This window comes from Notolepis coatsorum (genome assembly GCF_963971535.1).
Source record: "Notolepis coatsorum genome assembly, chromosome: 17".
Lineage (NCBI taxonomy): Eukaryota > Metazoa > Chordata > Actinopteri > Aulopiformes > Paralepididae > Notolepis > Notolepis coatsorum.
Genome location: NC_140181.1, coordinates 10018640 through 10041465, shown reverse-complemented (window position 1 = coordinate 10041465; position 22826 = coordinate 10018640). Strand labels below are relative to the sequence as shown.

The 22826-nt window shown below is 48.3% G+C and overlaps 1 protein-coding gene across 1 annotated transcript in view; it reads right to left on the bottom strand.

Moving 5' to 3' along the window:
- The window catches only part of pmelb (premelanosome protein b), a 31254-nt gene that overhangs the window by 1359 nt on the left and 7069 nt on the right, over window positions 1-22826 (bottom strand). Inside the window, exons 4-11 of the mRNA XM_084333809.1 lie at window positions 21906-22037; window positions 19630-19791; window positions 18749-19081; window positions 16764-16958; window positions 5420-5554; window positions 3377-3479; window positions 1464-1672; window positions 1058-1148 (exon numbers count right to left, since the gene is read on the bottom strand). Coding sequence (XP_084189935.1) covers window positions 1058-1148; window positions 1464-1672; window positions 3377-3479; window positions 5420-5554; window positions 16764-16958; window positions 18749-19081; window positions 19630-19791; window positions 21906-22037 — 1360 coding nt within the window. The remainder of the gene's footprint in view (window positions 1-1057; window positions 1149-1463; window positions 1673-3376; window positions 3480-5419; window positions 5555-16763; window positions 16959-18748; window positions 19082-19629; window positions 19792-21905; window positions 22038-22826) is intronic.

Sequence of the window (22826 nt, the reverse complement as noted above, 5' to 3'; positions counted from 1 at the left end):
TTAATGTGTTCTATTGTGGTGGATCAACATAATGTAGCGATCCGTCATGCAGTAATGTAGGGAAGAAAGAGGAGAGTTTCCTTTTCTGTATGGTGCTTTATTTCCAGCTCAATATGGGGTTTTACAGGTTGATACTTCCCTTCTCATACACAACACAGCTACCTGCTAATACGCTAGCTTCACAACAACAACGTAACATCCAATCCGTCCTCCCATATCTCCCGGGGGGAAACAACACCCCCAGCATAACAGTGGTGCCCCTAAGATCATACTACTAGAGCGACACACAAATCACCCATAATAATTCACCCACTGAACGATGTGTTGGGGATAAGGGTTCAGCACGGACAATTATGTTTGTTACTTTCCTCTCTGCAAACGAGTTCCTGTTAGCTAGCAAGTAGCAAGTAAACAGTGTTGACGTTGAAGTTGATGTTGAATAAACGTTTAGCAAGATTTTATTTTGTAAATTACATTTTGTGCCATAGTTTTTAGTCAACGACATTGCATGAATAATTTCATCACATTAGTGTCACATGATCTCCATTAACGTGACGTCTCATCTCGTTTTCATCAGGGGGAAAAGCTTAGTTGACGACCATATTTAGTTATCATTTTCGTTGACTAAATTAACACTGCCCTTCCACCTTCATCCAATCAGGAGAGAGAACACTAGATATTTTTACTAGACAAGACATATTTGCATATATTGCTTAAAAGTATTTTTTTAAATGTCTTGTCAGACCATTTCTTCAGTGTGGAGTTCTCTCTCCTGATTGGATCAAATGTATTTTGTGTTTACTGCAGAGCGGAGGGACTGAGAGACCCATGTTATAACCAGACACTCTAATAATAATAATAATAATAATAACAGTGATGGCTGTCAGAATGTAGAGCTATTATTTTAACATATAGACCAGTTATTTTAACAAATAAATACCACTTACAGCACCTTTAAAGCAAGAAAGCTTAGCATAAACTCAACTCTTTTTTTCATATGTGTACACTAAGCTGCATTGTTGACTTTATTATGCGTAAAAGGTATGAGAAGTCTTACTTGTAAGTGTACGCTACTGTTCCGACCGCCAGGGCGATCACCAAGACCCCCAACACCATGGCCAAGGGCCCGGACGAGGACAGAGAAGGTCCTGAAACAAGAAAAAGGCCCCAAACCATTACTGTTACTGTCACTTAATAATGTTTATTTATTTTCTGACATGAAAACTGTGGCAAGATTTCACCTTTCAGTTAAACTACAGGTTGTTACATCATCAGTGATGTCATTGTGTCACCAGAGCAGGAATGGAACTTAATGTCCCTCTTTATATTTGATAGAATATCAAACTAATTTCTTTTATATTTTTAAATGAAATGACATGAAACAAAATTGCAAAACGCCTTGGATAAAAGAGCTATATTTACGCGGCCTGCCCGTGTACCGTCGCCGCTCTGCCGGTACGTACCCACGCTGACGCTGACCTTGGCGCTGGCCGCGGCCAGGCTGACGCCGTCGCTCATGGACACCTTGATGCAGTAGACGCCGGAGTCGTTGAAGAAGTGACGCAGCACCGCCAGACACTCCCTGGACGGCTCCATCACGCTGCACTCGCTGTGGATCGGCCTCAGGCACTCTGCGTCCAGGATCACGCTGCACACCTCTTTGGGCAGCAGGCTAGAGCGACGGGGACACGGTGACACAACAATGTTACTGTTAGACGCTCATATGTATCTATTTATTTTGTAATCAGACAGGGTGGCCTAGAGCTAGAGGTAAAGAGACCGGCCAGTAACCAAAAAGTCTTCTGGTTCGATCCCTTCCACTGACAGGAGGGTGTATTCCAGCGGTGAGCTGATGACTGAAGGATGGCTGGTATTACAACTACAGTGCCCACCATCCTGCCTAAGTGCCATTGAGCAAGGCACTGAACCCTAAAACAGTGTATGTGTGCTAACTAGGATGGATATGAGGACTGTGTGTATTATGTAACTAGGAGGGATATGAGGACTGTGTGTATGTGTAACTAGGAGGGATATGAGGACTGTGTGTATGTGTAACTAGGAGGGATATGAGGACTGTGTGTATGTGTAACTAGGAGGGATATGAGGACTGTGTGTATGTGTAACTAGGAGGGATATGAGGACTGTGTGTATGTGTAACTAGGAGGGATATGAGGACTGTGTGTATGTGTAACTAGGAGGGATATGAGGACTGTGTGTATGTGTAACTAGGAGGGATATGAGGACTGTGTCTGTGTGTAACTAGGAGGGATATGAGGACTGTGTGTATGTGTAACTAGGAGGGATATGAGGACTGTGTGTATGTGTAACTAGGAGGGATATGAGGACTGTGTCTGTGTGTACGTGTAACTAGGAGGGATACCGTATGAGGACCGTGTGTAACTAGGAGGGATATGAGGACTGTGTGTAACTAGGAGGGATATGAGGACTGTGTGTATGTATAACTAGGATAGATAATATGAGGACCGTGTGTAACTAGGAGGGATATGAGGACCGTGTGTAACTAGGAGGGATATGAGGACTGTGTGTAACTAGGAGGGATATGATGACTGTGTGTAACTAGGAGGGATATGATGACTGTGTGTATGTGTAACTAGGAGGGATATGAGGACTGTGTGTATGTGTAACTAGGACGGATATGAGGACTGTGTGTATGTGTAACTAGGATAGATATGATGACGGTGTATGACGGTATGTGTAATTAATTTAATTTTCTATATTTAATTTTACATTTATTTAATTTATTTCAAATGTTGGACTTCAGGGTGTTTTTGTTTTGTTCTTGATTTATTGTGATGTTTCTTCTTGACTTGTTTAAAGAAGACGTGTCTGGCCCATGGGGATTGATTGATTGAAAATTGTATTAACAGATTGCAGAATGGGTACAATACAGTACGGCTCAATACATTACACACAATTGTTAAAGGGATGCAGACCAGAGAAAGACTTTCGTCTTGTTTACATCAGGGTCCGCCATTTTCAATTCATAATGAATTGTAAGTAAGGGTGCAATTAGCACCGTGCAATCCATTCTTTGTGGATCCCGACCAAGGTGTTGCTATCTTCTCATCTACATCATTTCATGGAGCTGTAATCAACACAACACAAGGATTCAGTGTCCCCGATGACATCACTGGTGGACACATTCAAACTCATTCACTATCAATAACTGTCAAACTAAATGAATGAGTGTGCAAAACTATTTAGAGTTTTTGCATGTGCATGTGTGAGATTAAGTGCAAAATAAATCAGCATTGTTTTTGGTGAAGTGCCCCTTTAATCATAATAACTAACAACACAATGAAACCCAGAGGGGGGCTGTCTTGTGTGTATCAGTGTGGCGGTTCTGGTCACACACCTTCCCTGGCAGGTGACGGTGAGGTCCACCACGTTTCTGTCGGCCTCCGCTGTCCTCACGACAGAGTTGTCCATCTGCACTATCTCTACCTTCTCAATGCCCTCTGAAATCAAAGACACAAACAAATCCATCAATTCATTCAATCTTTATGTCAAGAACAAGAATCATCGAGGGCACGCCCCCTCATTTCCAATGATGTCGAAACAAATACAATAAACAATACAATACAATAAGTGCAATCATAATAAAAATGATTTGTACAATCAATTAAAACAATTACAGATTATGATGGAATGGCTGGTGATCAAGGATCTCAACTGACCAAAGGATACCAAAGTCTTGAGCCTAGTATTGAGACAATATAATTTTACAGTGTGAACAAATGTGCAGATGCGGTCTGTATGCTCTATCAGTTATACGTTACAATAAATATAGCCAATGCAGCTCTCGCCTGCATGAAAATTATGTCAGTAAAGACTGTCCGGTTTTAAACTGTGTGGGTATCAAACAGGAGGAAAGACTGTCCGGTTTTAAACTGTGTGGGTATCAAACAGGAGGAAAGACTGTCAGGTTTTAAACTGTGTGGGTATCAAACAGGAGGAAAGACTGTCAGGTTTTAAACTGTGTGGGTATCAAACAGGAGGAAAGGTCTGTCAGGTTTTAAACTGTGTGGGTATCAAACAGGAGGAAAGACTGTCAGGTTTTAAACTGTGTGGGTATCAAACAGGAAGAAAGACTGTCAGGTTTTAAACTGTGTGGGTATCAAACAGGAGGAAAGACTGTCCAGTTTTAAACTGTGTGGGTATCAAACAGGAGGAAAGACTGTCAGGTTTTAAACTGTGTGGGTATCAAACAGGAAGAAAGTGTGAGGATTGGTTCATTCCCCGCCACACGCTCCGCTCCTTTAAGGTACTGTGTTGATTGATGCATTCCCCGCCACACGCTCCGCTCCTTTAAGGTGCTGTGTTGATTGGTGCATTCCCCGCCACACGCTTTTGGAGCAAGTATCAATTCCAGCGCGCACCTGTCATAGTTTTTGATTAGCGCCCCAGAGGCTTTTTATACTGGGACTTCCCTTCAATCGATGTCGGGTCGTTTTGGAATACAACTGCTTTTGCCTGCTTTTTCCCCGTTGCTGTGCCTCGTCTTCTTTCCCTCCAGGACTTTCTGTGGAGATCCGCTGATGAGAACCTTGTTCCCCGTTTGGAGCTGCGCCTCGTTTACCCGCTTTACGCGTTTGCGCTTGGGTGAGTTGGAACCAAACCCCTCTGGATTATTCTGTCTGTGTGTGTGACGAACACCGAAGATTATCATTTTTGCTTGCACTGGACTCAGTTGAAGTGTGTGTTTTGAAGAGACACTGAAGATATAATTTCTGTTTGCACTAAACTCAGCTAACTTGTGTGTTGTGGAGAACACTGAAGATTGTTACTGTTCATTGGTTCTGGACACAGCTAAGGGAGGAGGGAACCACACTGCCTCTGTGTTTCGTTGGACTGTTATTGATATCTCTCTCTCTCTCCGTTTTCCACCTCGAGTTAAGGCTGGGAGTATCTGCCTGCAGAGCCGCTACAACGTCAAATACCGATTCCCCACTGCTATCACCAGGAGGATCTGCAGAGCCGCAGAGAACTCTGCCGATGGCAGTCTCCCTTGTTGTTTCATAATTGTTACTTTACCCCTTTTGTGACTCTGTAAATAAATACGCCCTAGTATTTGGCTAACTCTGAACTTCCTGTCTGTGCCATGTCTGTTCTGTCGGTTCAAACCCTAACAGAAAGACTGTCAGGTTTTAAACTGTGTGGGTATCAAACAGGAGGAAGGACTGTCAGGTTTTAAACTGTGTGGGTATCAAACAGGAGGAAGGACTGTCAGGTTTTAAACTGTGTGGGTATCAAACAGGAGGAAAGACTGTCAGGTTTTAAACTGTGTGGGTATCAAACAGGAGGAAAGACTGTCAGGTTTTAAACTGTGTGGGTATCAAACAGGAGGAAAGACTGTCAGGTTTTAAACTGTGTGGGTATCAAACAGTGGGCAGCTCACCGGCCACTTCGATGCCAGTAGAGTAGGAGCCGTAGCGGTAGATCACACAGTCGTCCTCCTCCTTGATGCCAGCGGCACGCTTAGCGACCACCACCACGCTGACCTGTCCTGTCAGCACCACTGCCCCCTCAGCACCTGGAGAGGAGAGACGGCAGGACAACATGAAGCGTAAATCATTAGGTTAGGTTAGGTTAGGTTAGGTTAGGTTAGGTTAGGTTAGGTTAGGTTAGGTTAGGTTAGGTTAGGTTAGATTACATTACATTACATCACATTACATTAGATTCAAATGTATTGTCATCATACAGCACAAGTACAACGAAAATAAGTTTTACATCCAACCAGAGTGCAAATGTAACAGTAAAGTGCAATAGTAATATACAATGTACAGGTGATTACACTGGGTATAAGATATATAGATTAGTACTACTGAGTAATAATGCTAATCAGATGTATGTACAGCATTGTAGTATTAATATGTACAGTGATACAGGTATAAAGACACTATATGGTAGTAAGTCATACTGGCCAGCAGCCTAACTAGTAAGAGTAGGTAAGGGATATGTACAGATATAGTATCTACAGATATGTAAAAAGGATTATGCAGGTATGTACAGACAGATGTGGATATATATATATATACAGCAAGAATAAATATATATATATTATACGGTATATAGAAGGATTATATGCAGACAGATATGGATATACTTATGCGGTAAATATAAATATATAAATGTATATATATATACGGTATATAGAGGTAGGTAGTTGTGATTGTTATCATTACTATGATTGATTACAGTGTACCATCATAATGTACCACAGTAAAACTGAAAATACTATTCAGTAGCATCATAATGTACCACAGTAAAACTGAAAATACCATTCAGTACCATCATAATGTACCACAGTAAAACTTAAAACACCATTCAGTACCGTCATAATGTACCACAGTAAAACTGAAAACACCATTCAGTACCGTCATACTGTCAGGTTTAAAAAAAAAACTATTGCATTATTTGACTCTATTCTATTTTACTAACTATTTTATTGCACTACACTATTGCACTATTTTGCTCTGTCTACTATATTTTGCTCTTTTAATACTGCCTATTTTAAAATTGTCTATATTATGTGTGACGATCAAACCCTAAACAAAGAGGCCTGTTGGGATGTTAGATCCTAATATGAAAGACTATGTGATTTAATGTTGTATGTCTTACCTTGACACTGTCTATTTTGATGCTCGTCTTTACTTTTATGTCTGCACTTTATGCATTGCTCTTGATCTGCCAATTTTGTGCAAATGTTATGCAATGTTATGAAAATGCGTGCTCTTGAGATGCAAATGTTATGCAAATGTATTTTATTTTACTGCTGTGAAGCACTTTGAGCTGCAATTTTTGTATGAAAGGTGCTATACAAATAAAGTGTATTATTATTATTATTTGTGAGGTTTTGTCCTTTGCTCACTTACTCGCTCTGTTCCTTTAAGCCTACTCGCTCTGTTTCCATTTGTTTTCTCTTAATCATTTCATTCCCCTATTCACACGCTTCTTCCCAGAGACGTCGTTGATTGGTTCTCCCCCGTCCACACGCTTATCAATCACATCCCTCAGCTGTCACTGCTTGTCAATTAAGCATTCCCGTATTATTTATACCCCGTTTCCCCATTCAAGTTTTGTTGGATCGTTTTGATATTTCAGTTGCATTCGCCGTTCCTGCTGCCTGCTGTTGTTTCCCTGTGCTTTGCCTCCAGGATATTCAAGGAGCATTCCTCTTGGACACCCTTTCCCCGAGGCGACGCGCTCGCTCCATTTTGTTCCAACGCTCTTTACGCACAACGCCTGGGTGAGTTTTTTATGACTGTCTTTGATCCAATTCCGTTTTTCGTGTGTTTATATAACACTGAAGATTTCCAGCTTTTTATCAGACAGTCACTCACCCAGCGTTTAGCCTTTTTTGGATTGTTTCATTGGGATAATATTTTGGCCTAACATCTCCCACTGTGTGTTTACACACCGAAGATATTATCACTTTGGATTTGTATTTTGGGACTTCGCTCACAGTGTTTATTTTGCACCGAAGATATCTATCACTTGGGATTGTGTTTGGAACGTTACTCACAGTGTGTTTTTACACCGAAGATTCAGTCACTTGGATAACTCTGTTTTCGGGTACAAGTCACCTCTCCTGTTCACCTGCTCTGTTCCACCTGCACTCTGAGTTAACTCGCTCCCTCTCTCTCTCTCGGTCCCGCAACCACCTCGGAGATTCTGCCGAGAGAGGTCTGCAGAGCGGCTCTGACGTCAGCGTCTGCTTCCCCTGACTACCATCCCGGGAGAAGCTGCAGAGCAGCAACATTCATCCTTGCTTGTATTCCAGTCTTTGTTTGAACTCTTCCAAGTCTGTGCTGTTAATTTAGTCTTAATAAACAAGCCCTTGTTTTTGGCAACTCTGAATCCTACTCTCTTGTGTCGTTGCGTTTGGGGTCGGTGTCAAACCATAACATTACGATCCAACCAAGATGACGACCCCAGCCGACACAGAGAGGGTCAGAACCGCACTTGCTATTCAAGTCGAGTTGACCAAGGATCACAGCCACCAACTAGAGAGGGCTGCGGCTGCGGTGCAGGATCTCAGGGAACAGGTCCTGCCTATTCAAGGGTCACTGGCCGCTCTGGCGGGACAACAATCTGTTATTCTCGTTCAGCTTCACTCGCTGAGCGACACCGTTAATGCTTTACTTCCCTCACATCCTTCAGGAGCATTCCCCGCAGCCCCAGCAGATCCCGCACCTCGGGAACCCCGTCTCTCCGTCCCACGGCTGTTCGACGGCAATCCCGAGGAGTGTGCCACATTCATCATGCAATGTGAGTTGGTTTTCCGTCATCAACCAAGCCGTTTTACTGCTAGAGGGTCCCAAGTGGCCTATATGACGAACTTGCTTTCAGGCCATGCTGCCCAGTGGGTCACTTCCTCCTGGGCAATGGATGCAGATTTTGTTTTCTCCTATCCAGACTTCGTGGCGGAGCTCCGCAGAGTGTTCCACCATCCAGCCCGAGGTCTGGACCCTGGAGCCCGGTTGGGGACCTTCCGACAGGGGAGCGGCAGGGTAACTGACTACGTCCTGGAGTTTCGACTGGCGGCGGTGGAGAGTGGATGGAACGACCCTGCACTTCGCCTAACCTTCTTGAGGGGGCTCAGTGACGCAGTCCGGGACCAGCTCGCTACCCGGGAGGTGCCCGACTCCCTCGAGGACCTGTTTAGCCTCGTCATCCGCATCGACGGACGCCTCCAGGAGAGAAGGCGCGAGAGGACCCGACTGTTACCTCCTGATGTACCCCGGATTCCCCGGACGCATGACGTCACTCCTGGACGCCCTGTCCTCAACACAACTGGTGGTAGCGGGCCCTCCCGTTCGGTTCGCGAGGAGGAACCCATGCAGCTGGGACGCTCTCATCTGAGCCAGGCGGAGCGTGAGGCAAGGCTCAGGTCCGGTCTCTGCCTCTACTGCGGAAGGGAGGGACACCGAATCGCCGACTGCCCCACCCGGCCAAAAGATCAGGCTCGCCGAGACCCCGGGAAATCCTGGTGAGCCGTTTTTCCCATTCCCAGAGCCGCGCACCACCTGACCATCTGATGAGCGTCACCCTGGCCTGGGGGGACCAACAAGCCACGGTGGAGGCCCTCATCGACTCTGGGGCAGACGAGAATTTCCTCGACTTCGAGTTTGCTACCCGAGCCAACATTCCACTTGAGGACCTTGTGAGGCCCTTGGAGATCTTTTCGTTGGACCAACACCGCCTGGCCGACATCTCTCAACGCACCGGCCCAGTCGTGCTGACCATCGCTGGGAACCACGTCGAGAGAATCCAGTTCCTCATCACCCAATCCCCCCTTGTCCCGGTGGTCCTGGGTAGGCCCTGGCTCGCGCTGCACGAGCCCCACATCGCCTGGTCCTCCGGTACCATCAAGGGCTGGAGCTCCTCCTGTCACGCCCTGTGTCTGCAGGCGGCGTCCTGTCCCCCGCCCCGGAGGCCCGCTGGTGAGTCGCCTCCGGACCTCTCGTCCATACCTCCCGAGTACCACGACCTCTTGGAGGTTTTCAGTAAATCCAGGGCTCAGGCCCTTCCACCTCACCGCCCCTATGACTGCGCCATCGACCTCCGCCAAGGGGCTCCCCTTCCCGGCAGCCGCCTCTACAGTCTGACCGTTCTGGAGAAGAAGGCGATGGATCTCTACATCTCTGAGTCATTGGAAGCAGGACTCATTCGGCCTTCCTCCTCCCCGGTGGCGGCCGGTTTCTTCTTTGTTGGTAAGAAGGATGGGGACCTGCGACCCTGCATCGACTATCGCCAGCTCAACGAGATCACCATCAAGAACAAGTACCCTCTACCTCTCATGAACTCCACCTTCGAGCCACTGACCCAGGCCTCCGTCTTCACCAAGCTGGACCTCCGGAGTGCCTACCATCTTGTCCGTATCCGTGAGGGCGATGAATGGAAGACCGCCTTCAAGACCCCCAGGGGCCACTACGAGTACCTAGTGATGTCGTTCGGCCTCACCAACGCCCCGGCGGTATTCCAGGCACTCATGAACGACGTCCTTCGTGACATGCTGGAGGTGTTCGTGGTGGTGTACCTGGACGACATCCTTATCTTCTCCAGGACCCTCGAGGAACACATCCAGCATGTCCGCCGTGTGCTGGAGCGCCTCCTCCACAATCGGCTCTTCGTCAAGGCGGAGAAGTGCCGTTTCCACTCCGACTCCGTCGACTACCTGGGCTTCATCGTTGAGAAGGGCTTGACCCGAGCGGATCCTCGCAAGATCCAAGCTGTGGAGGATTGGCCTGAACCCACCACTCGGAAGGAGTTACAGAGTTTCCTCGGGTTCGCCAACTTCTACCGAAGGTTCATCCGGAACTACAGTCAAGTGGCGGAGCCACTTACCAAGCTGACCTCCCCCGCTCTGCCGTTCGACTGGTCCCCAGCGGCATGTGCTGCGTTCCGCTCCCTCAAGAAGAGGTTCACTTCCGCCCCTATCCTGCTCCACCCTGACCCCAAGAGACAGTTCATTGTAGAGGTGGACGCCTCGGATACTGGACTGGGCGCTGTCCTATCCCAACGTTCTCTTTCGGACCAGAAGGTACATCCTTGCGCCTTCTACTCGCGTCGTTTCCTCCCTGCCGAGAGGAACTACGACACCGGCAATCGGGAGCTGCTGGCGGTCGTGGCTGCGTTGGAGGAGTGGCGTCATTGGCTAGAGGGGGCCGAGGAGCCTTTTACCATCTGGACGGACCACAAGAACCTGACGTTCATCCGCGCTTCCAGGCGCCTCAACGGTCGGCAGGCGAGATGGGCCAGTTTCCTCAGTCGGTTCGACTTCTCGCTGACCTTCCGCCCCGGTTCCCGCAACACCAAGGCCGACTCCCTGTCCCGGTTACACTCCAAGGGGGCTCCACCCTCTGAGGACCCTACTCCCATCCTCCCGGAGGCCCGAGTGGTTGGAGCCATCACCTTGGGCATCGAGGGTGTGGTTAGACGTGCCCTACGCTTCCAGCGTGCTCCAAGCAACGTTCCTATTCATCGTCTCTTCGTCCCCGACTCTGTCCGGTCCCGGGTACTGCTTTGGGGCCATACCAGCCGGTTCGCCTGCCACCCTGGCGTCCATTGCACGTTCTCCTTCCTGGCTCGTCGTTTCTGGTGGCCCACCATGCGGAACGACGTCAAGGAGTTCGTATTGGCCTGCGCGGTCTGTGCCCGCAGCAAGGCCTCACACCAGGCACCCTCCGGGCTCTTACAGCCACTTCCCGTTCCAAGCCGTCCTTGGTCACATGTGGCGCTAGACTTCGTCACAGGTCTTCCCTCCTCCCAGGGGAACACTTGCCTTCTGACCGTGGTGGATCGATTCAGCAAGGGGGTTCACCTCGTGGCCCTTTCCAAGCTTCCCTCGGCGGCCGAGACGGCGGACCTCCTGACTCACCACGTGTTCCGCCTTCATGGGTTTCCCCAGGACATCGTCTCTGACCGGGGGCCCCAGTTCACCTCCCAGGTATGGCGGGCCTTTTGCAAGGGATTGGGGGCGACGGTCAGTCTTTCCTCTGGTTATCATCCCCAGACTAACGGACAGACGGAGAGGATGAACCAGAGCGTGGAGTCTGCTCTTCGGTGTGTGGCAGCCGAGAGACCGGCATCCTGGAGCCGTTTCCTTCCCTGGGTTGAATACTCCATCAATTCAATGGTCAGTTCCGCCACCGGCCTCTCACCATTTGAGGTTTCCCTGGGCTACCAACCCCCTCTTTTCCCCGCACAGGAGGCGGAAGTGGCAGTTCCCTCCGTGCAGGACCACCTCGACCGCTGCCGACGAGTTTGGGAGATCACCAGGACCGCGCTGCTCCGGACATCTGAGCGCGCCTGTCGTGGTGCCGACCGGCGCCGGGTTCCTGCGCCGACTTACCTCCCTGGGCAGAGGGTGTGGCTCTCCGCAAGGGACCTCCCGCTTCGGTCCTCGGCCAAGAAGCTCAACCCCCGTTTCGTCTGACCTTTCGAGGTCCTGAAGGTACTCAGTCCGGCGGCCCTACGCCTGAAACTTCCTGCGTCCATGCACATTCACCCCGTGTTCCATGTCTCCCGGGTTAAGCCCGTCTCCCTCAGTCCCCTTATGCCTCCAGCTCCTGATCCTCCGCCTCCCGTGTTGGTGGATGGTCACCCCCAGTGGCAGGTCCGCTGGTTGATGGGCGTTTGTCGGCGGGGCCGGGGGTTCCAATACCTGGTGGACTGGGAGGGTTACGGCCCTGAGGAGCGTAGCTGGGTCTCCCGGCAGCTCATCGTGGATCCCGGCTTGATCACTGATTTCCATCGTGCCCATCCTGACGAGCCGGGTCGGCCTGGTCGCCGGGTGGCTCCCGTGGAGGGGGGGGTACTGTGAGGTTTTGTCCTTTGCTCACTTACTCGCTCTGTTCCTTTAAGCCTACTCGCTCTGTTTCCATTTGTTTTCTCTTAATCATTTCATTCCCCTATTCACACGCTTCTTCCCAGAGACGTCGTTGATTGGTTCTCCCCCGTCCACACGCTTATCAATCACATCCCTCAGCTGTCACTGCTTGTCAATTAAGCATTCCCGTATTATTTATACCCCGTTTCCCCATTCAAGTTTTGTTGGATCGTTTTGATATTTCAGTTGCATTCGCCGTTCCTGCTGCCTGCTGTTGTTTCCCTGTGCTTTGCCTCCAGGATATTCAAGGAGCATTCCTCTTGGACACCCTTTCCCCGAGGCGACGCGCTCGCTCCATTTTGTTCCAACGCTCTTTACGCACAACGCCTGGGTGAGTTTTTTATGACTGTCTTTGATCCAATTCCGTTTTTCGTGTGTTTATATAACACTGAAGATTTCCAGCTTTTTATCAGACAGTCACTCACCCAGCGTTTAGCCTTTTTTGGATTGTTTCATTGGGATAATATTTTGGCCTAACATCTCCCACTGTGTGTTTACACACCGAAGATATTATCACTTTGGATTTGTATTTTGGGACTTGGCTCACAGTGTTTATTTTGCACCGAAGATATCTATCACTTGGGATTGTGTTTGGAACGTTACTCACAGTGTGTTTTTACACCGAAGATTCAGTCACTTGGATAACTCTGTTTTCGGGTACAAGTCACCTCTCCTGTTCACCTGCTCTGTTCCACCTACACTCTGAGTTAACTCGCTCCCTCTCTCTCTCTCGGTCCCGCAACCACCTCGGAGATTCTGCCGAGAGAGGTCTGCAGAGCGGCTCTGACGTCAGCGTCTGCTTCCCCTGACTACCATCCCGGGAGAAGCTGCAGAGCAGCAACATTCATCCTTGCTTGTATTCCAGTCTTTGTTTGAACTCTTCCAAGTCTGTGCTGTTAATTTAGTCTTAATAAACAAGCCCTTGTTTTTGGCAACTCTGAATCCTACTCTCTTGTGTCGTTGCGTTTGGGGTCGGTGTCAAACCATAACATTATTATTATTATTATTATTATTATTATTATTATTATTATTATTATTATTATTATTATTATTATTATTATTATTATTATTATTATTATTATTATTATTATTATTCCAGTTGGGACCAAAAACATCAATAAATGCAGCTGGGGGGGGGGGGGGGGCGCGGCCGGGTATAGTGAATATTAAAGGCAACCAACTTGTGTTCGGCTTTTCTCTGATTGCCCGCAACCCCCCGCCCCCACGCGCAAGCAAGCGGCAGCCCCTCCCACTTCCCAAATGAAATCCAAGGAGCAAGCGGCAGCGCGGGCAACCAACTTGTGTACCACTACCAACCAACTTAAGCTGCTGTACCAACCAACTTGTGTTCAGCTGCAGTAGCAGTGGAGCGCTGCTGACTGATTATTATGTTTCGCGTTTTTAACAACCAACTACCAGATTCACTCGTCACTGTACATCACCTCTGAAGTATAAACAAAGCCCATACAGTTATGAAATGCGCTGAACTAGAAAGCGTAACGTTATTATGTTTCGCGTTTTTAACAACCAACTACCAGATTCACTCGTCACTGTACATCACCTCTGAAGTATAAACAAAGCCCATACAGTTATGAAATGCGCTGAACTAGAAAGCGTAACGTTATTATGTTTCGCGTTTTTAACAACCAACTACCAGATTCACTCGTCACTGTACATCACTTCAGCTCCAGCAGCAGCAGCGGCGGTGCTCCGTTGAAGCCCTTCATATTTTGCGAATGCATAAACTATATCTTAAATTATGTGTCTAATATGGCTGTCGCTTATCAATGACTTCGCGACAGCCATATTAAACACTCTGTTGTGAAGGGCCAGATTAAACTGAATATATATATTTATTGTTTGATATACTTTGTATATTATTTATATATATACACGGAATATCCCTTTACCTGCGTACAGACCAGAGTAATATTCGCTCTCCTATTGGACAGCGCCCCCAGGCGCCAACGCGCAAGCCCCCAACGGCAAGTTCAAAGACAACTGCAGGCATGTCAGAACATGCCCAGAGTCAGCGTAGTAATACGAGACAAGGACTGAGGTTGGGACTAGATATTCACTTAAGTATAAATACGGCGCAGGTGTAAACGGCAGTACCTTACCAAAACTTACCTAAACCTTACCCACCTTCACCACGAGTCAACGTGCAGTGAAGTGAGCAACCTTGCATCTAAATAGAGCATTGAGAACCGCGTGCGAATAGAATGTTAAAGTGTCAGAGTTTAATGAAGTAACGTTGAGTTCGACTTAATCTAATGTGAAGTCAATAGTCGATCATTTATTGTATATCGTGCGGCCACAGTTCTTCCGTGTGTAGCATTACCCATCGGTTCGTCGTGTCTTTAGCTAGTGCACTTATCCAGGCTGTGTGGCCTAAATACGTCGCCCACACCCGAGGAGTCCTAGGCGAGAACCGTTGGACATGTACACAGGAGAATCGGCGCCGGCGATTGCAGAACCATTCCTGGTTGGATTATATTGATTTGGGACGTGACTACCGGAGAAGAGCACCGTTGATTTCCACTATCGTTTGGGATTTAACCTCGTGAGGATTACCACTCGGGCCTGCCTCGTGGACGGGGCTGGCTAGCTGTCGTCAATGCTGTCGAGCATCTTGGATTACAACTATTGCTTTTGTCTGCTGATCAAGGGAGTACAAGCACCGACTCCTGTACCTGGACTCTCTTTATTCCTCGTTGACTCAGACGGAGTACCCGAACATTCCTCTACCCTCCAGGCCTTACACCCCGGAGGGAACCCATTGTCTCCAGTTGGTACCGGTGTTGCCCTATATAATTGCTACTATACAACAGGTGGCGTCAGCTTAGACCCATCGTAGGATTCTTGCTATTCTTAGTGACTTATGCTCTTGACTGACTTTACGTATATTCTTCGCCATACAAGCGCGACCCTAATTCTCATTCTGTAACCTAACGTTGCCTAATAATAATAAATTACCCTCCAATAGTATTTCTGTGTAAATGCCGTGTTCTTGTGGGTGTTCACCATCTATATTTGATGTACTGTTTGGCCAGTAATTAAAGTACATAACTAGCAGTGGTTTAATCTATCACAATCTTTAATACAGTCAGGGTTTTGTAACCCCTCAGTTACACACTCACTGTACATCAGTATGGAACTGTACGCTGTAATGTTATATGTTATTTCGCCCGTGGAGGCTGCTGAAGCGCCAGCGGGGCGACGCGGTGGTTTTTCCCCGGCTTCCGTGCGCCGCCCGCGGCTTGATCCAGCTTCAGCAGCAGCAGCGGCGGTGCTCTGTTGTAGGAAGCCCTTCAATGACAGCGCTCTCATATTTTGCGAATGCATAAACTATATCTTAAATTATGGCTATGTGTCAAATATGGCTGTCGCTTATCAATGACTTCGCGACAGCCATATTAGACACATCGCCATAATTTAAGATATAGTTTATGCATTCGCAAATATGAGAGCTCTGTCATTGAAGTGGGTGGTGGCAGCATTACTAACAGTAGCGATTTTTATTGTTTTGTCATGACCAAACATAATCCCAACATAGATAGGAGGTGTACTGTATGTCAAATGTCGGTCATGTGGTGGAAGAGTTTAGTACAGTCACACAACAGAACACCAGTGTTTCTAGTAGATATGTTTATTAATATAAATAAACACCTCTGTCTGAACTGGTTCGAGCAGCGCGTTGGTTCGACCAGCGCTTCTGCCGCGTCTCTCAGCGGAAAAGGGCGTGTGCTAGGGCGGTCACGTGGCCGTGTGGCCAATCAGAGAAACGCTGAACGAAAAGCTGAACACAAGTTGGTTGCCTTTAATATTCACGCGGCCGGGTAGTGCACCGGACTAAGCGTCTGTCTACCACCGCAGAGACACTGGTATCTAATCCAGCTGCTGCCAGCGGTGCCTCCGGCTTGGCCGGTCGTCATACTGACACAATTGGCGGTGTCAGCGGGAGGGAAGCCGGTGGGTGGTAATCTGGACGTTGTAAACAGTGACTCCTACAGGTCGGTCAGGGCGCCTGCACAGCGAGGAAGGGATCTGGGTGAGGTAGTGTGCCCTCCCACGCGTTACACTCACCCAATGAGAGTCCTCGCTGCCTGCAGGTGAAAAGAGGCTGCTGGCTGTCTCCTATGTATCGGAGGAAACATTGTGATAGACTTCAGGGCTCCCTAGACCGGCCAGTGGGGGGGCAAATGCGCACAACGACCAGGAAGGGGAGGGGGTAATTAGCATAACGACTAAATTGGGATGGGAGGAAAATACAAGAAAAATAGGAGGAGAAAAAAAAATGCAGCTGGTGTGTCAGGCTTCCCTCCAAAGCACTCGGCTCTTTACTCACCAGTAAGGAGTCCAGCCGCTGCCTCTGAGCCCTGAGAGACCAGCAGGAGGGTGGTGTCCACGGTGGGCGTCTCCAGGGCGGGCTGAGTGGTGGAGGCGCTGGAGGCCTCCTCCTCTGTCACGTCTTCCTCCGCGTCGGATGGACTCAAGACGAGAACCAGCCGCGGGGCGGAGGACGCCAGCAGCGGAGCTCTCACTGGAGACAGACACGGTCATATAATGCTGCTTTTATAATTATAATTATAATAATGCATTTTATTTGAAGGCGCCTTTCAAAGCACCCAAGGTCGCCGTACAGAGTTAAAAACAAATACAATTACCGTACACAGTAAAACGTTTCAAACACAATATTACAAAGTTACACATAGGGGAGCAGTTATAATAAACTTACAATTAAAGTAATTATGCCAGAATGAACAAATGTGTTTTGAGAGACGGTTGTCTATTGAGCGGATGTCTTGTCGGGGGGAATTCCAGAGGCGGGGGGCACAGCGGGAGAAGGCTCTGGATCCCATGGTAGTCAGATGGGAAAGGGGAGTGACGGCGGCTAAGTGGCGCAGTGGGCAAGGCGCTCGCCACTAACGCAGGAGATGCTGGGTTCGAGCCCAGCTCTCTGCGTTGCTACCGGCTTGGCCGGTCGTTCATACTAACACAATTGGCAGTGTTAGGGGGTGGGAAAGCCGGTGGGTGTGGATTGGACGTTGTGGACAGCGACTCCTACAGGTCGGTTGGTGCGCCTGTACAGCAGAATCAGGAAGCAACGGGGGCAGCGTGAGCCTCCCAAGCGTTACTCCTCGCCGCTGAGAGATCGCGCTGTGCAGGTGAAAAGATGCGACAGCTGCCTCCTCGTGTACCGGAGGGGACACGTGATGCAAGGCTTGGTCCTCACTGCAGCCGACCAGTGGGAGGCATAGTCTAGCAACGTTCGAGACAGGGGAGGGGAGAATTGAAGGGAGAATTGGCGAGGCGAAATTGGGATGGGAGAAAAATAGAAAAATAAGGAGAAAAAGTGGATTAAAAAAAGAAGGAAAGGGGAGTGACAAGTTGGAAGGAAGAGGAGGATCTGAGTGACCGAGAGGTAAACTCAGCGTAACAAACAAAGGTGTAGATGAGGGTCTGTATGCCCTATCAGTTATATCTTATGTTAGAATAAATATAGGCAATAAAACATTTGAATCTGAATACTATGAGTAAAAGTAAAAGTAAACAGTATACACAAAGTTCCCTGACTGGCATGATATACGTCATATGTTGTAGTCTGTGCAGGTTTCGGTGTTTAAGAGTGAGACACAGTGGTCAGACAATAGTTCTCGAGTTCTGCAGCCGTTAGTTCTTCAGCTGCTGGCAGCAGTCCATGCCCACGGTTATGCCTAACGTACTCACACTCACACTCACACACACACTCACACTCACACACACACACACACACACACACACACACACGCACAAACCCTTCACAAATAGATTGTGTGAGCCACGGTATTGTACTGTACCACTACATTAAGGTCTAAGCACTCGGCTACCACCGCAGAGACTATCAGTGTTCGCGGGTGGGAAGCCGGTGGGGTGTCAGTCCTGGTCGTTGCAAACAGCGACTCCTACTGGTTGGTCGGGGTGTCTGTTCAGCAGGGAGGGGATCTGGGGGAAATAGCGTGAACCTCCCAGTTCTCCCAGTGAAACTCCTCGCTGTCAGGTGAAAAGAAGCGGCTGGCGACTCCACGTGTATCAGAGGAGCCATGATGTGGTAGTCTCCACCCTCCCCAGACCGACAGTAGGGCAGCATGTGGTAGTCTACACCCTCCCCAGACCGACAGTAGGGCAGCATGTGATAGTCTACACACCTTCCCCAGATCGACAATAGGGCAATGCGCGCAAGAACCATGAAGGGAATTGGCATAACGACTGAATTGGGGGTGGGAGAAAAATAGAAAGGCAAAAAAAAAGAAAAGAATAATAGAACATGGTAAGCCGGTGACTGTACGTTACCTGTGGTGACCAGATCAGCGGGCGGGCCGGGGGTGGGAGTGGGGGTCTCCGCCGGGGGGTCGCAGGCCTTATCTGGGATGACCGCCTGGATGACCACCTGGGGTTTGAAGGACCCGGCGACGATGTAGGTGTGGGTGACGGTGCGCTCCCTGGAGATGAGGGCTCCGCTGTTGTCCCCAAACTGCCAGTTGTAGGTGACGTCGGCGGTGCAGAGGTAGTCGCTGGGGTCGTGGAGGCTCACGGTGAAGGCGATGGCGCGGTTCTGGACGAAGCGCATGTCCGCCGCCATGACGTCGTTCACCTGGTCCAGGGAGACGGCGAAGGGGATCTGATCTGAGGGGAGAGAGACGGACGTTTATTATCTATATCGTATCCGAGCTCCGGGAGGGTCATCAAAGAGAAGCCGGCTATTCTCTGTCCTCGCTCCGCAATGGTGGAACGGACTTCCCGCCACACAATCTCATTTGATACCATCTCATCTCATCTCGTCGTGTCTTATCTTATCTTCTCGTATCTTATCTCATCTTGTCTGATCTGATCTGATCTTATCTTGTCTTGTCTTGTCTTATCTTCTCCTTATCTTATCTTATCACTAACCAGTGATGGAGAACTGAGTGGAAGCGTATCCCATGGGGATGAACTTCTCCTTGTCTGATCTTATCACTAACCAGTGATGGAGAACTGAGTGGAAGCCTATCCCATGGGGATGAACTTCTCCTTGTCTGATCTTATCACTAACCAGTGATGGAGAACTGAGTGGAAGCCTATCCCATGGGGATGAACTTCTCCTTGCCTTATCTTATCACTAACCAGTGATGGAGAACTGAGTGGAAGCCTATCCCATGGGGATGAACTTCTCCTTGCCTTATCTTATCACTAACCAGTGATGGAGAACTGAGTGGAAGCGTATCCCATGGGGATGAACTTCTCCTTGCTCCGGTAGTGGTAGACGACGATGTCCATGTTGTAGGAGCCCAGCGGGATGTCATCAGTGCTGATGGTCAGAGAGGAGGAGCAGCCGTCCGCCACCTGCCAGTACTTATCTGGAGAGTGAAGAAGACACAAGAGATGAACGAGTGTGAACTTGTGAGTAAATATGACTATAAATGGTAAATGGTGTATTCATATAGCAGCTTTTGTCCAAAGCGCTTGACAATTTTGTTCCTCACATTCACCCGTTCACTGACACATTCACACACCGACGACCAATGCGAGGTGCCGACCTGCTCATCGGGAGCAATTAGGGTCTAAGTGTCGTCTTGCTCAAGGACACTTCGGCAAGCTGTCCGGGAGGAGCGGGAATGGAACCGGGAACCATCCGATTAGCACGACGACCGCTCTACCTCCCAAGCGTTCTGCGATCTGATTGGCCACTGAGGTTTCTGGTCGTGTGACATGTGCAGCCAATCGTGTGACGCCTGTTTCTTTCACCGGTTAAGCTTAGGCACTCTTTCGAAGTTGGTTAAGGTTAGAGTTTGTCTTAGAGCAGGGCGATAGAACACCAGCCCTGATTCCAAACTCTAACCTTAACCAACTTCGAAAGAGTCGCCTAAGCTTAACCAGAGATAAACTAGGCGTTAGGTAGTTTGCATGCCGTTCGAGGCGGAAATGGGCAAAGACACAGGCGTCACGCGATTGGGAGCACATGTCACATGACCAGAAACGTCAGTGGCCAATCAGATCGCACCAGAAACGTCAGTGGCCAATCAGATTGCAGAACGCGGAACTGGAAATCCGTTGGTAAAAAAATAGACGCGTCCGGGAGGAGCGGGAATGGAACCGGGAACCATCCGATTAGCAGACGACCGCTCTACCTCCCGAGCCACTATCGCCCCCATTGATTGTAATGAGGTTACAAGACACGATCATGGACACGGACCATTGTAAGTAAGTAAGTAAGTTGATCAATGGATTTTTTTTTATTTAGACAGATGAAGAGTGAATTACAGTAATCGAGTCTGGATGCGATAAAGGTGTGTACAGCCGCTTTTTGCGGAAACCTGATTGAAATTGGTCTGAGATTGTAGTGGTTCACGGATCATTGTGGTGGTTCATGGATCATTGTGGTGGTTCACGGACCATTGTGGTGGTTCATGGATCATTGTGGTGGTTCACGGACCATTGTGGTGGTTCATGGATGTAATTTAATGCTATTTGATGACAGTCACCTGTTGTTTGCGTACCATGAACAAGTGAGCATTGATTGCAATATTTCAAGAAAGGGAGGGGGTTTAGTAGCGAAGACCTCCCCCCCCCACCCCCACCTGCGAACCTTCAACTTTCTGTGCATGACTCCATATCCTGCAACCACACACTATACACACCGTATATAAACACACTCTCACTCACACACTATACACACCATATAAACACACTCTCACACACACACACTATACAATTCACATGCTACACTGTATAAACACACTCTCACTCACACACTATACACACCATATAAACACACTCTCACACACACACTATACAATTCACATGCTACACCGTATAAACACACTCTCACACACACACTATACACACCATATAAACACACTCTCACACACACACTATACAATTCACATGCTACACCATATAAACACACTCTCACTCACACACTATACACACCATATAAACACACTCTCACACACACTATACAATTCACATGCTACACCATATAAACACACTCTCACACACACACACACTATACACACCATATAAACACACTCTCACACACACACTATACAATTCACATGCTACACCATATAAACACACTCTCACACACACACACTATACACACCATATAAACACACTCTCACACACACACACTATACAATTCACACGCTACACAAGGGTTTCTGGGTTTCTCTGATTATCTTTACTATGATCCCTTTCCCTCATACCCCCCCCCCCCTCATGACCTTTAACCTGAGCCACTGGATTATAGGATGGATAATATGTTTCCTTTGAGGAAGCTGTTTTCGGTCTAGGCAGGGGATCATAAAATGAACCCGATCATATGAGCCACGTCTCGAAGGCTCTCGTACATAATCCATAAAGGCGGGTCGTGTCTCAGGTCATGTGATCCCCTCGAACCCAGCGATGTCCACATCATTAGGACTGTTTCAGGCGGCGGGATCCGGTGCGCGAGGAGAGCGTGCCCACTCACCAAACGTCTTCCACACGAACACGTAGGGCGGCTGCTTGGTCTCGGCGTGGAAGGGCGTCCCGTCGGGGAAGACTCCTTCCCGTTCCGTGGTCTGCGTGGGGTAGACCGGCTCGGACTCACGGTACTTGGTTCCTGTGATGCACAAGCATGCGATGGTTAGGGGTTCTGTTGTGAGACCGTTAAGATCAATCAATCAAGTATGTGATGGTTAGGGGTTCTGTTGTGGGACCGTTAGGATCAATCAAGCATGTGATGGTTAGCGGTTCTGTTGTGAGACTGATCAATCAATCAAGCATGTGATGGTTAGGGGTTCTGTTGTGAGACCGTTAAGATCAATCAAGCATGTGATGGTTAGGGGTTCTGTTGTGAGACCGTTAGGATCAATCAAGCATGTGATGGTTAGGGGTTCTGTTGTGAGACCGTTAGGATCAATCAAGCATGTGATGGTTAGGGGTTCTGTTGTGAGACCGTTAAGATCAATCAAACATGTGATGGTTAGGGGTTCTGTTGTGAGACCGTTAAGATCAATCAATCATGTGATGGTTAGGGGTTCTGTTGTGAGACTGATCAATCAATCAAGCATGTGATGGTTAGGGGTTCTGTTGTGAGACCGTTAAGATCAATCAATCAAGTATGTGATGGTTAGGGGTTCTGTTGTGAGACTGTTAAGATCAATCAATCGAGTATGTGATGGTTAGGGGTTCTGTTGTAGAGCTGATAGAGTTGTACCCTTCCTGATGACTTGTCGCACAGAACTTGTAAGTCGCTTTGGATAAAAGCATCAGCTAAATCAAAATAAAACAGCAGGCTAGCGAAAAAGGTCAAACCTACATTTCGAGGCTTCTCCCGTAATTGGTGCAACAAGAAGGCATGGCTATATGCAGTCATGTAAATGCCGTATTTTGCGTTCCATGCCTGCTT